At 44.6% G+C, this 13,725-nt stretch overlaps 1 protein-coding gene across 1 annotated transcript in view; it reads left to right on the forward strand.

The window, feature by feature from the left end:
- The window catches only part of PSMA4 (proteasome 20S subunit alpha 4), a 324,356-nt gene that overhangs the window by 165,707 nt on the left and 144,924 nt on the right, over positions 1-13,725 (forward strand). The window contains exon 6 of the mRNA XM_069642068.1: positions 150-238. Within this exon, the coding sequence (XP_069498169.1) occupies positions 150-238 (89 nt within the window). The remainder of the gene's footprint in view (positions 1-149; positions 239-13,725) is intronic.

Here is a 13,725-nt window from a genome sequence, read left to right on the forward strand (position 1 = left end):
GTGTGAATGCTTTCTGTTAGTCTGCTTGACGATGTTAAAACCAGGGGATCAGATCACGGGTAATATTGGTTTATATTACACTGTTAGCAGTTACATGTTTAGTCCATGTGGTCTTTTATCTGAGCAAGAATGTGTCCATTTTATTTTAGGTATCTCTTACAGTATCAGGAACCTATACCTTGTGAGCAGTTGGTCACAGCACTGTGTGATATCAAACAAGCATATACACAGTTTGGAGGTACTTTTTTCTTTGCAAGTATTATTGCAAACCTGTTTCTTGCATGCCCATAATATTTTTCTTGACTGAGCAAAATGTTTTAAGAGTGTGTTTATTCTAACCTATGTCCCCACTGAAGTGGCAACGCCTACATCATCAAACAGAGTAAACAGCTGTTGCAATCTAAATAATTGTGTGGCCAATTCACAACCTTTTGTGTTAGACATTAGGAGCCGCTGAATGGCAATATCGCAGAATTTCCTAAAAATTATTACAGGTGTGTTTGTACTGTTCACTTTCTAGGCAACTGAATCTCTGGTGCGTGTTGTAGATGACACAACAATCTGTCCCTAGAAGGGGTGTGGATCATAAGTGTTTATGGAACTCATGGATGGGAGAGTCCCATGAAGTTGCATTGAACTGAAAAACACTTGCAAAGACAGTCAATGTTCTTTACTCTCTAAAGTGATCCAATTAATTGACACATTTGCTTTCTGAATAGAAGAGGATACAGTTAAGTGCTGCTCCCAGTATTAGAAGTACATGCCACTAGACATAATAGGGTTTTCCATATGTAAAATTCACAAATCTTCTGTCATCCTTTGATGTCTGCTCAACTCACTCCACATTCTGAGGCCTACACTCTTCCAAGAACTGCTGATTGCAAAGCACTGCCTGGTAGCTTCAAACAAGACCTCTGCCGACCAGTGGGAACTGAGACTTGGCATCCCCTTCCTATAACTCAGTGGACACAGCAGAGTTGAAAACCTAAAGCGTCCCATTGTCCCAGGAAAACCTTGTTGCCCATCCCCTGCATGCACTGTAATCCGAGAGCACCTTTAGGCCTGTAGTTCTCCAACATGGGCTCTTGCATGGATTCACATGCTCATGAATATTTCCCGTCCTGCTGGGAATCCTCAGTAGTAATAACGCAGTTTCCCATTAAAGCTAAAAACTGTTTGTCGCTTTTATAGCCTATTGCTGCCACTTTGGGTCTGAACCAGCCAATGAAATTCGTCCTCTTAGGCTCCACTCCTGGTGGCCCTCTTCAGATTTTTACAGCACTTTTACATGTTGGGAGTACTCTTGTTTTGCTCCTCAAAATATTGATAACATTTATAGTCTCAAATTCGTTGTTTGGTAAGTTTCTTCTATTTGGAATTACTCTTCCTGGTCTGTGTCAACCCCAGAACATTTTGCTGGACTTGGTGATTATTTTCCCCTTATTCCTAAGTGAGAGGGAAATCTTTTTCCCCCTCTCACCTAGTCTTTTATACTTTTTATGGGTGACCTTTTTATGTCCCTCCATAGTGTGGGTTAAGACGTTTCCTATAACTTTTGGGCTTAGGCTGGGTTGCCCTTTTCGGCTTCCCTTTTCCAAGAAGTAAAGTGGGATTCCCATCCCCATAATATTTATTTTATTGAGCCGTCACACCCCACTTAAGTTGAGGGCTGGGGGGAGACTTCTGTATCCCCTTTCTTACTTACCTGTTAACATTTTTGTTACAATTGCAAGTGTACTTGAATGGCTGGTGGCAGTGAAACTACTTATGACTTTTTGTCATTATTACTTGTATGCTGTCAAATCAGCTGCAATAAGGCACGAGTGCCACCATTCTACTAGAATGGCGGGCTCCTTCTATTTTCACCATTTCTAGTGTGCTTGTTTCCAAGGTCTTCTGCCATTCTAGGCGGGAACGACCTCAGTTGAAGTTTTGTCTTCGGTGAAAATAGTTTGTATTCCCTGCCTAGGCTCCGAGTGTCTGAGAAGGCAGGAAGCGAGGGAGGAGTCCAAAACTCTGCAGCACTTGTCTTTCGCCTTGCCTGAAAGGAACCAGTTACCACTGGGGTGGGGGCAGGGGGTGGGGAGGAGGCTGGCTGTCCTTATTGGACAGCCAGACCGCTTCTTTCTGTAAACTGGAGTGAGAGTTTGCAGGCCTTGTGCTGTAGTTCCTGATGAATACTCTGATCCTGGAAGCTGCTGAAAAGTTGACCACTCGGACCAAATCTGAAAAGGAAGATGAAGAAAAGGTGGCTGTAACGATTTCCAGCAACCGGAGAGCCTGATGTGTAACCAAAGCCTGATGTAACCCTTCCGTTAGGAGTTGTACTGGCAGTAAGACTTTAGTAAGCTATCCCTGTGGTTTGTAGAACCCCAACTCTTAGTATCCGTCTGTACTAGCTCAGGACCTTGGTAGTGTGGAAGAGCAGTCAGGCTTAACTTAGGAAGATGTGAGCTGTAGGTACTTTGAATCTTAGACAGGCACAACAATGAAGCACTTGAACATATATTTATATAAACGATAATATTTATATAAAAGATAAATGTTTATTATATTTACACCAGAATCACTTTAAATACTTCAGATGGTAGAATACTTAGGAATACTAGATAATATACTTTTGTGTTTGTTCGCGGTTACATTTGTAGCAATCTTACAAAGGGAAAAGACAAGGTTATCGTATTATCGGTAATTGCGCTCTCATGCAGTTTTCAACAGGTTATACAGTGATACATTTACTCTGCAAACACATATAGAAAAGTCACGTAAAGGGAGGAAAATATGTGCTTAGTGCAACATGAGCTTAGTTCAGGGTTCTAGAGACGGCTTCTTCGCCTGGGAAGTCTTAAGTCCAGAAACGCAAACCTAGCTAAAGGCAGTAATGAAGAGTTCCTGCAGATTTCTTCCAGTGTCTAAAGTTATTGAAGCAGCAAGTTAGCAACTAACAAAGGAGACCTAAAAACGGACTCGACAAGGGCGCATGAGCAGCAGCTTTGGGTCAGAAGTAAGAGGGGTTTGCCCTGGACACCTACGTGCGCTCCAACGCTCTGTAGCGATTTCTTGTTATCAGGTAAGCAATACCTTTTTCCCCACAATAACTTGAGTTTGAAGAAAGTGTTTGTGTTGGCTCCTCTGCGATATGGCAGCTCTGGACATGACCTCCGAATTCCTTGGTCTGGTGACAAAAGGCAGGACAATGGACAGTATCTTCCAGCAGCAGTCTCGAGAGGGGACCTGTGGCACGACTTTCAGAAACGTTTTAGTTCACTCTGTGTTAGGCATGAATTGGTGTAGTAACCCTGTGGGAGACTACACACTTGTCCTCTTGGTATTAGGTAACCCACCTATTGGTAAATGTATGTACTACACAAGTTGGTAGTGTGACTGAGCAGCCAGACGTAGCTCAAGAGGGGTAAATGTGAGCTTTAGAGCTGTAGCAATGAAATCCACAAATGCAAGTATAACACTTGCACTCAAGGTTTTTAGTTAAAATTATTATTTATGTAACACTCCTTTTTAAATAGGCTTTCTTTAAAAAGGGCAATGTATGCAACACTCAAATTCACAGAATCAACACAAAGCTAGTAGATACACTATAGAGTTTCTTCTTGCACTCTTCCTATGCCCTGAGGTGACTTCATTAACTAGGACAGTAATTGCATCTATATATCACTAGTACACTTTCGAGATTCCGAGGTTTGCAGAAACGGTAAGAATCAAAGTCAAGTGGAATAGAAGAGTCTGCAGGGAGCCAAGACAGCCAAAGTCAATTGGAGCAAAGTCTATGGAGCTGAGGTGCTTCCTAGTTAGTAAATGTTTCGAACAAAGTTAGAGAGTTTGTTGAAGATAAATCACTGTAGGGCCACAAGCTGTTACACTTGTGAAGGTTAGAGCTGAAATCAACTCTAGCAAAGCAGCCACTGCAAGTCTCAACTGAGAAGAGCAGAGCTACAGACCCCAAGTCAGAACAGTAACTTTGGTTAGAAGAAGAGGGTCCAGCTGGCTTCTGCATGGTTGCAGCGATGCAGATCCTGTGTTCCTGGGCCTCAGTCGTGGGGACAAGAGGGAGGACGTCTTGGGACTCGTGTGACAGCAGTATGAAGGTCGGCGGCCGCTACGGGCTCTTTTTGGATCAGCAGCACTTCAGTTCAGCGCTCTAAACAGCACAACTGCGGATCTTAGACACCGGTTGGGCTTCCTTCACTCTTGCACTCTGGTGAGGGGACTCGAGCTCTGGTTGTCCTGCTTCTGGAGGGTCCTGAGGAGACTTTTGGAGCTTCTGGCTGGATTACAGATGTTGCACTCGACTACAGAATTTCTCGTCCCTGGCGCTCGGTTCCTGCAGCAGCAAACCAGTATAGCCAGTCGGGGAAGGGTCTGGGTTAGTTGGTCCCTTTAGCCCAAGGGAAGAAGTTGTCCTCTCCGGAGCTTCTCTTGTTGAGTAGAAAACAAAGTTTCAGCACAGAAGCCGGGCTTCACCGGGCAGTTGAACGGTTCAGGAGGATGCAGCAAGCTTTGTTCACGGTTTGTTGGTCTGGTTGTTCTTCCCAGGGGTTGGCTCTGCCTCTAGTCCCAAAACCCTTGCCTTTTAAGCAGGTTTCTCCCATTCATACACAGCCTAGCTGTCACTCAAACAGCAGGGTGACTGTCCTGCGAAGGACAGCCAGCCAATCAAGACTGGGTGCATTCAGGTTTCCCTAGAGACGAAGGACCGGGGAGTTTTGGACACCTCCCTCACTTCCTGCCCTTGCAGACAAACTGGAGCCAGAGGACGGATTCCGTCAAAGGCAAAGGAAAAACGAACAAAGGGTTCAAACCTGGCTTGGTTTACTGAGTAAAACCCAAGAAAGACCTCACAAACAGAAAATGGTGAAAAAAGAAGACCGGGCCACTTTGACACAATGGTCATCCATGGTGCTATACTGCAGCAGAGGATTCAGCTTGCGGTAGAAAAGCACAATGGTAGGAAAATTAAACCACTTCCACCAGCCATTTAAATTATTGAGGTTAACAAACATTTTTACATGACTAAGTGAGAAAAGGGGTTACTAAGTAACCCCCCAGCACTCCACATAAGATGGGGTGTGCTGGACCTACAAAGAGAAAAGCTAAGTAAAGTCAATTTCACTTTGCTTTTCTTGGGAACAGTAGTTCTTGCAAGAAGAGGTATTTAAATCTAAAGGATTTCTCTGTGACACTTCACTGAATGTGCTGTGTATATCCATACAAAAAGTAAATTCCTGTGGAGTTTGTCAGACTCCAAAAACAAAGGAAACACGTAGACCAAATCAGATCAAAACACATGAGAGAATGAGAAAAAGGGCTCACTCACGGGTTAAAATTAAGTCCTAAAGTCCGTCAAAAGAGCGGGGGGTATCTAATGATGAAGGGACTTAGGACAGAAATGAGAATTCTCCCTAACACTCTGCAGTTTTGGCGCCTTTTCAGCAGCATAAACAAAAGACGCGGATCGCCTGGTTTTAGGCAAAGTTTGTATGCAGTACACTTTGGGACCACTACACAAAACTAGGACTACAGGTGTAAGCAAACCAACCTTTGGTATACGTCTGTACCACACAGTTTTGGTTGCGTTGCTGAGCAGCCAGGCTTATCTCAAGAGGGCAATGGGAGCTGTGATGTTACACAGAGGTCTACAATCACAAGTAGTCAGACTTTTACACTCAAGGTTTCTTGGTAAAACACTTAATTTATTTCACAGTCAGTTAGAAAACATTCACTAGAAGGAGGCAATATATACCACACGCAAATAGAGGCATTTAAACTACTTTTAAGGAGGAGCAAAATGGCATAGGTTAATAAAAAGATCACAATTATTCTTAGACAGTGCAAACGTTTTGAGTTCACCAGAGGAGTCGATTCAATGCAATAGGTTAGGCCAAAGTCAATGGGCTGAGGTCTTGTATAGGATAAAGCAGTTCTGGTAGTTAAACAGAAAAGTATTTGCCAAAGTTCTCAGAAGTAGTTTGTAAAAAGAATCATATGTTGGGTCACAAGCTGATTAGGCCTGCAAGTTGCAAAGGTTCCAAGCACTTTCGCAGTGTTGGGTAAGTTCTCTCGGACGGGTTTTCACAGTACCTTACAATGAAGAAAAAGATGTAGCTCAAGAATTCTGTTCCTGGCAGTTCCTGCAGATCTCGCTGTTCCTGAGCCTCAGTCGTGGGGAGGCTGTCGGGGAGACTCCTGCACTGGGACTGGTCAAAAAGCTGGCAACTGGCTAGCTATAGTTAAGCACACAAACTGGTGTCCCTCTCCTGGGTTATTCAGTTTCCTGCAGCACTCTGAGGAAAATACAACCAGCTCTGAGAATGGTATCCAGGTGGCTTAGTGTCGAGTTGATTGGTCACACCAACTCAAAGGGAGAAGTCTTCCTTGCAGGGCTTCTGTCGAGATGAACTTGGCGATTCGGGCCTGCAGCAGGGCTTCATCTGGCAAACCAACGGTATAGGAGTTGCAGCAGCCTTCCTCTTCAAGCTCATCTTCGGTTCTTTCGTTCCAGTGGTCGATTCTGCCTTCCAAGTCAAGAGACTCGCCTTTTATTGAGTTCTCTCCCATTCATTCCAGCCTAGCTGTCACTCACCCAGCAGGGTGGCTGTCCTTGCCGGACAGTCAGACAGCCAATCATACCAGAGTGCATTTCGTTCTCCTAGGAGACTAAGCACAGGGAGTTTCAGGCACCGCCCTCACTTCCTGCCCACCCTAGACACTCGGGCGCCCAAGGCGGTCTTTAGTCCTGAAGCCCGCCAAAGGAACAAAGGGACCAAACCTGGTTTGGCGCACAGAGAAACTCTAGAAGGACCTTTCCAAAAAGAATGGCAAAAAAAGAAGACCGGGACCTGTTTAAACAAAGGGGACTCAGGCGCCATCTTGAACACGGCTCCCGCGATTTAACGCTACCAGTGTTCGCGGTTGGGAAAAATCCTGGCAGTTTGTTGTATAAACTCTGCCACCAGCCATTTCAAGAGGGAAAAGGAGCATTTGACTGCTACATGAGTTTCTAGATACAGGGGATACTAAGTAACCCCTCCAGCACTCTATTGTAAGATAGGGGGTGCTGGGTCTAGGAATTTAGAAAGACTGGTAAAGTCAATTTCACTTTACTTTCTCTGGGAAACAGTAGTTTACCCCAGAGAAGGTATTTAAACTTTGGGCCTGCCTAAAAGGCTTCCCTTTGTCACTGCACTGAGGGTGCTGTGTTACGCAAATGTAAAGATGAAGCCTATGGAGTTGTTTAGACTCCATAACCAAATGAAACACAAGAGGAAAACACACATCAAAATACATGAGAGAGTGGGAAAAAGGCTCACACTCTCCGGTTAAAAAAATCAAGTCCTCAAAATCCAGCAAAGTTGCTGGGGGTCTCTAAGGTCAAGCGAATTAGCACATTTGAGAATTCTCCCTAACACCTGGTCAATCTTCTTCGCTTCCTGCAGTCCCACACTCTGGTGAGGGGGGGTCTGGGCAAGCTGTATCGGATCTCTGGAGTGTCCTTGCAGGCTCGGCACCATTTGGACTGATTCAACCTTTCCACGATGCACTCAAAATTGGCAGCAGGTCTCCTGGTATTTGGGTTCCGCAGCTCTGGAACCACCTAGGACCTCAGGAGATGGCTAGCTTCAAAGTAAGTCTTGGGCCTGGTTGTTCCCACCAGCCTAAGGGAAGGACTCATCCTCTTCGGAGCTCCTCGGTCTCATTGAAAACTGGTTAGAACAGCAGTGGTCGCTTCACGGTCTTGCAACGTGTCTGCAGGTGTCTCTGGTCGTCTTCTTCTTTGGTTACTTATGGTTCTTGTGGTCGACTTGCTTTACACTCCAGAAGCTTCACCTTTTATACAGATCCAGTACACACTGCTTTGCAATCTCTCTGCATTTTACAGAAGGGGGGGGCCAATTGGGCTGTCCAATCAGGACCGCAAGACCCCCTGTGGGAGCTGGCCCTATTCAGGCACTCTGGCAGACAAAGGACAGGCGAGGGCGTGGGGGGGGTGGGGTGGATGTAAGACTCTTCCCCCCACTTCCTACCATGACCATAAACTCCTAGGTGGGGTGTTTGGTAAAGATTTGGGGTAGTACTCTTAGGGTGCACTACAACCACCTCAGCCTCCTGGCAATAGGGACCCAACCTTTGGTATAAATCTGAACTACACAGGTTGGTAGTGTGGCCTAGCAGCCAGGCTTATCTCAAGAGGAGTCAATGTGAGCAGCAGTGGAGTTGCACAGAGATTCACATTGAAGTATTCAAACAACTGATACTCAAGGTTTCTTGATAAAACAATTATTAATTTTACCTGTCATTAAAGTAAGCCTTCTTCAGAAATAACAATATAAAAGCAACACTTGAATACGCTTCAGAAATACAGACTCATAGTTTCTCAGAACTAGTAAAGACCCATTGGGGATGGCACACGACACTTCCCACACCCTCAGGTGACTTAAATACTTAGGACACTGTGGACATTTATAAATTACTGTTCTTTCAGAGTAGGCTTTCACAGCGTCACAGAAAAGGGTTATTGGAACAAACAAGATATCACAAATATTCTTTAAGCAGGCAAATACTTTTGGACCCCCTAATGCAAAGTAAGTTAACCCCTTCCTGGAAGGATAGGTGCAACACAAAACAGAGGAGAGAAGAGTCATTCAGGGAACCAGGCTAAGCCAATGTCAATGGGCAAAAGTGTATGTGGACTGAAGCACTTCCTGAAGATGAGTAAGTCTTGTTTTCAGAAGTCTTTTGATGAAGAAAGAAGAATCAAACGTAGGGCCACAAGCCGGGGGACTTGTGATGTGGAAGAGCAAGCTAATCTACAGTGAGAGGTAAATTCTCTCAGACTTAACAGTACCTTTTTAGGTTTGAAGAAAAGATGCAGCTGGTGACCTGTTCCTGTGCAGCTCTGCAGATCCTGTTGTTGCTGGGCCTCGGTCATGGGCCCAAGAGGGAGGACTTCTGGGGACTCCTGCACCACAATGGGACGGTCACCAACCGCAACCGGCAAACTTTCATACAAGTGGCAGTTCAGTGTGTCAGCTTCTCGCGACTACCGCAAACCGCAACACTGTGGTTCCTAGCTGTTGAGATGGACTTTCCTTGCTTCTGGGGTCCTGCACTCTGTTGAGGGGGCTCAGACTCAGTCAGCCCTGCTTCCTGGGAGTCTGGAGGAGCTTCCTGGAGCTCTTGGCCAACTTGAAAGCAACACACAGAAACTGGTGTTCCCCTCCATGGTTATTCGGTTCCTGCAGCGACTGCAAAGGAAATTCAACCAGTTCTGAGAAGGATGTCCAGGTGGTTTACTTTGGAGTTGATTGGTCCCACCAACTCAGGGAGAGAAGTAGTCTTTGCAGGGATTCTTTGCCGATATGAATTTGGGGCTTCAGCACAGCAGCAGGGCTTCACTGGGCAAACCAACGGTCCAGGAGTTGCAGCACGCGTCCTCTTCAAGTTCTTCTTCGGATTCCTTCGTCCAGTGGTCGACTCTGCCTTCCAAGCCAAAAGCCTTGCCTTTTATGCAGCTAGCTATTCATTCCAGCCTAGCTGTCATCCACCCAGCATGGTGGCTGTCCTTGCCGGATAGCCAGCCGGCCAGTCACATAGGAGTGCATTCTTGTCTCCAAGGAGACTAAGCGCAGGGCATTTCGGGCACCTCACTCATTTCCTGCCCCCACCAGACACCCTGGAGTCTGAGGCGGGTTTCACTTGAGAAGCCTGCCAAAGACAAGGCGAACAAAGGGACCAAGCCTGGATTGGTGCGCAGAGTAAATCTCAAGGGACCAAAACAACAAGAAATGGCAAAAAAAGACCAGGACATTTTGACAAAAATGGCACCTATGGGTGCTTTACTGTGGCTGGGAACGTAGCCTGCGCTTAACACAACACGTTAGTAAAAAGTAACCACTTCCACCAGCTATTAATTGCGTAAAGGGTAACATGAACAATGTTACATGAGAAGCTAGACATAGGGGCTACTAAGTAACCCCTCCAGCACCCTATTGTAATATAGTGTGCTGGGTCAGTCACTTTCACTTTACTGCTCTTGGAAATGGTAGTTAATCCAAGAGTAAGGTATTTCAACCTTGGGAAATCTAAAAGACTTCCCTGTGTCACTGCACTGAAGGTGCTGTGTGACACAATGCAAAAAGATGCTTATGGAGTTTGTTAGACTCCAAAAACAGAGTTCAAATCACAGAAAAATCTCACTCCAGGTTCAAAATTAAAGTCCTAGAGTATTTTTCTCTCTCTACCTCTCTCTCACTCACAGACCCTCCCCCCTGCCCACCAACCCTGTGTTATAAAAAGGTACACATGTTGCAAGATAGTTAGCTTAATGCCAATCTGAGTGTTTTGGGTTTGACTTGCCTTGACTGCTTATTGAAAATCTAAATAAGGTTATACTTTGGTTTGTATACCATAAGTATATAAGTATTGAGTTCGTTTTTATAATTGTGTTTATGTGACAGTGCTTACCTTTTCTAAGATTCATCTTGGCCTACGTGTATTTAAATAAACCCTTTATTTTTACAGTAGATAGTGTTTGTGTTTCTTTGGACCATATGTATGGTACAATTTCTTTGTACCAAGCTACAGCCCTTTCTCCCTCCTAAAATAGATCTGTCTGCTCTGTATGCGCTACAAAATGTTCTCAGGTGGGTACAGCCTTATACTATGAGTTTTGTACTGCTTCATATATGGTGTTATTTAGCCCTTAGACTTAAGAAAACTGTCTCTAACATTCTTCAGTCACGATGTGACTACCGGCAGAGGGGACCCGATGAGATCCAGTCCGTCGATCTCCAGACCATGTTAGGCTGCAGGCCCAAGCTTGGGCCTTCCTACATGCCCCATGGCGGACATCACAAGAAGAAACTTCTTCGGGACCACGGCACAGACCGTTGTTTCCTCTTCCAGCCCTTCTCTTCCAAATGTGGAAAGACTGCCATCAAAGGTTAGTGGTGTAGATTGAGGAGGGGAAGGGCCACTGACTCGACCTCTGTGCAGAGTCATGCCTCTTCCAGGGTAAGTAGACCCAAAGAGTGTGCTACCTCCTGGCAAGAGGACGAGACACTTCCCGGGTGAAGATACCTGTTGGGTAAGATTTTAATTTTAGTGCTAAATCTCCCTCACTTGAGACCCGTGTTGGGTAAGAATTGGTGCAGTCACACTGTGTGAGACTACAGAACACTTATCTGCTTGGTATTAGGTAACAGACCTTTTGGTATAGGTCTGTACTACACAGGCTGTGACTGAGCAGCCAGGCCTATCTCAAGAGGGGTAAATGTGAGCTGTAGAGCTGTAGCTATGAAATTCGCAAATACAAGTATCCAAGTAACACTTACACTCAAGGTTTCAGTTATAAATATTTATTTAACCTACATTTTTAAATAGTCCAATCCGGTGTTCCCAACTGAGTGCTGAGATCGATGTTCTATTAGATGTTTGTACTTTTTATTTAGTTAATCTTTTTTTGCTATTTTGGCTCCATTCAGGTTCCCCAATAGACAACAGATTTTCTTTTAGATTCAGAAAGTGATTTTATTAAATCAAAAATAGCCTGTTAAGTTATTACATTTCTATAGAGCCAAAATCCCTAGGGCATCCAGGCACTGTCACATACAAGGAAATCTCAGTGGACTAACCAGGGGCAACGGCTGTTTACTCAAATAGTCTGGTCTTAAGCAATTTCCTGCAAACCAAATGGTTCTCTTCTTTACGAAGAGCCTCCGGTAGCTGGTTCCAGGCTTGTGCCGCCAGAAAAAGGAAGACACAGCCTTTTCCCCGAGCCCTTTTTATACAATGTACTTTAAGGCAGCAGGCCTTTGCGGATCTGAAGTTTCTCTTCGGGCTATAAATGGTCACCTTTTTCTTTCAAATACTGTGGAACAGATCCAAAAATACATTTGTGACAAACTGTCAGCAATTTAAATCATATCCTTCCGGAGGCTGGTAACCAGTGTATCTCCTTCTTAGCTGTGAATGTAGGTTCATTTCGACCCATCTGATAAACAACACTTAATGCTGCGTTCTGTACCTTCTGAACATCTTCCTTGTTGGCACCACTCAGAAGGGCATTACAATAGTCCAGCAGAGGAAGTATCACTGCCCTGGCTATTTGGCCTGATTGTCTTTTAAGATCAAGGGGGAAACCTGTCTCAGTACTTTTCGATGGTAGTTGGTGCTTTTTTACAATGGCTTCCACATGAGCCCAGCATTCAAATTGGCCTCCATATAGGTGCCAAGGGTTTTCCCTCTGAGTGCCCCTGTTAACCAGCTACCATCAACCTCAACTATATCAAATGCCTGGCCCAAGCTGTATCTAGCATGTTGTGACCCAAAGATTATCAACTCTGTCTTAATGGCATTTAAACACAGCCAATTGGTCGACATCCAGTCTTTTATAATCTGATACATGTTTTATCCTTCCCTGATCCACTGTGTGGTTTCCACTGATCTCGACAGACAACTGAAAGTCGTCGGCTTAATTCGTAAAGAAGAGACATGACTCCTCCAATTCCAAATACAAGGGGTCAATATATATATTAAAAAGCAGAGTGGACAAGCATTCCCCCCATCCCCCCGACCCGAGAGGGACTCCACAAGTAGTAATTTCTGCCTCTGATGAGGTGTCACCCCAATAAACCCTTGATTTCCAGCCCTCCAAGAATGACTTTAGCCATCTGACCACCGCCTCCGAGAGACCACGCACAGAACCCAGTCTGTCCAGCAGGATTTTGTGGTCTAGCAGCTCGAAGGCTGCTGACAAATCAAGTAGGACCAGCAACCCAATCTGCCCTTCTCTAGTATGGACGGCATCTGGGTCTGAAGATCCAATAAGGCACTTTCCATGCCATGAAAGCATCGAAAGCCCGACTGCTTCTTGTGCAAGATGCCGGCTGTAGCCATATGAGATTGAAGCTGTATGGTTGCTACTTTGTCCACTAGATTCAAAAGGAACATTGTGTTTATAACCGGACGAAGATTAGCTGCGTCATTTAAATCTAAACCCACTTTTTTTTAAAACCACTTTTTTTTTTTTTTTAAAGTGGAGTCACCGCCACATGCAGTATAATACAAGATTTAAAAGGGGCATTCACAAATCTACATAAAAACGGAGTAAACCTTTCTATATGCTCTAAAAGTAAATTGGGTGGAAGGGAAGTCTGGGCAGCTTGTGGGGTGCATCATTTTCAGTACATTCTGTATCTCTGCAATGGTCAGCGCAGAGAAACAAACCCTTCGGTAGATGACCCCTGGCCCCGGTTTTCCAAATTTTTCATCATACTACCCTTCTGATTTATTTTACCCACCACCACCTTTAGCAATGATGGGTGTAGATTGCTGCTTATCCAACTCTTCCTTAATCTTTTTTTGTGCGCATTGAGGTTTGTAGGAGAAATCTTTTTGAACCCGTATGAAATCATCCTTAGTAGGTTTAAAAGTGTGATTAATAACTTTGGGTTTCTCCCAAGATTTAAAAAGTTATTTTGTTTAATTTACCGCCTGATTTATCTGGTCGTTAAACCACATTTCGCTTCAGTAATTTTGTTATTATACTGTTTTTCCTTAAGTTCCCATACTGCTTTGTTTTCAGAGGTTCTATCTTTCGGTTCTACGTTATTTCGCTGCGGTATTTTTCATCACAGGTTTTTTCATCGCTGTTTTTTTTCCCGAAAAAAACTTTTTTTTTTTTATTCCCTTACACCCACAACCATATAT

The sequence above is a fragment of the Ambystoma mexicanum genome, chromosome 1q (assembly GCF_040938575.1).
Source record: "Ambystoma mexicanum isolate Mex_15411 chromosome 1q, UKY_AmexF1_1, whole genome shotgun sequence".
In the NCBI taxonomy this organism is placed as follows: Eukaryota; Metazoa; Chordata; class Amphibia; order Caudata; family Ambystomatidae; genus Ambystoma; species Ambystoma mexicanum.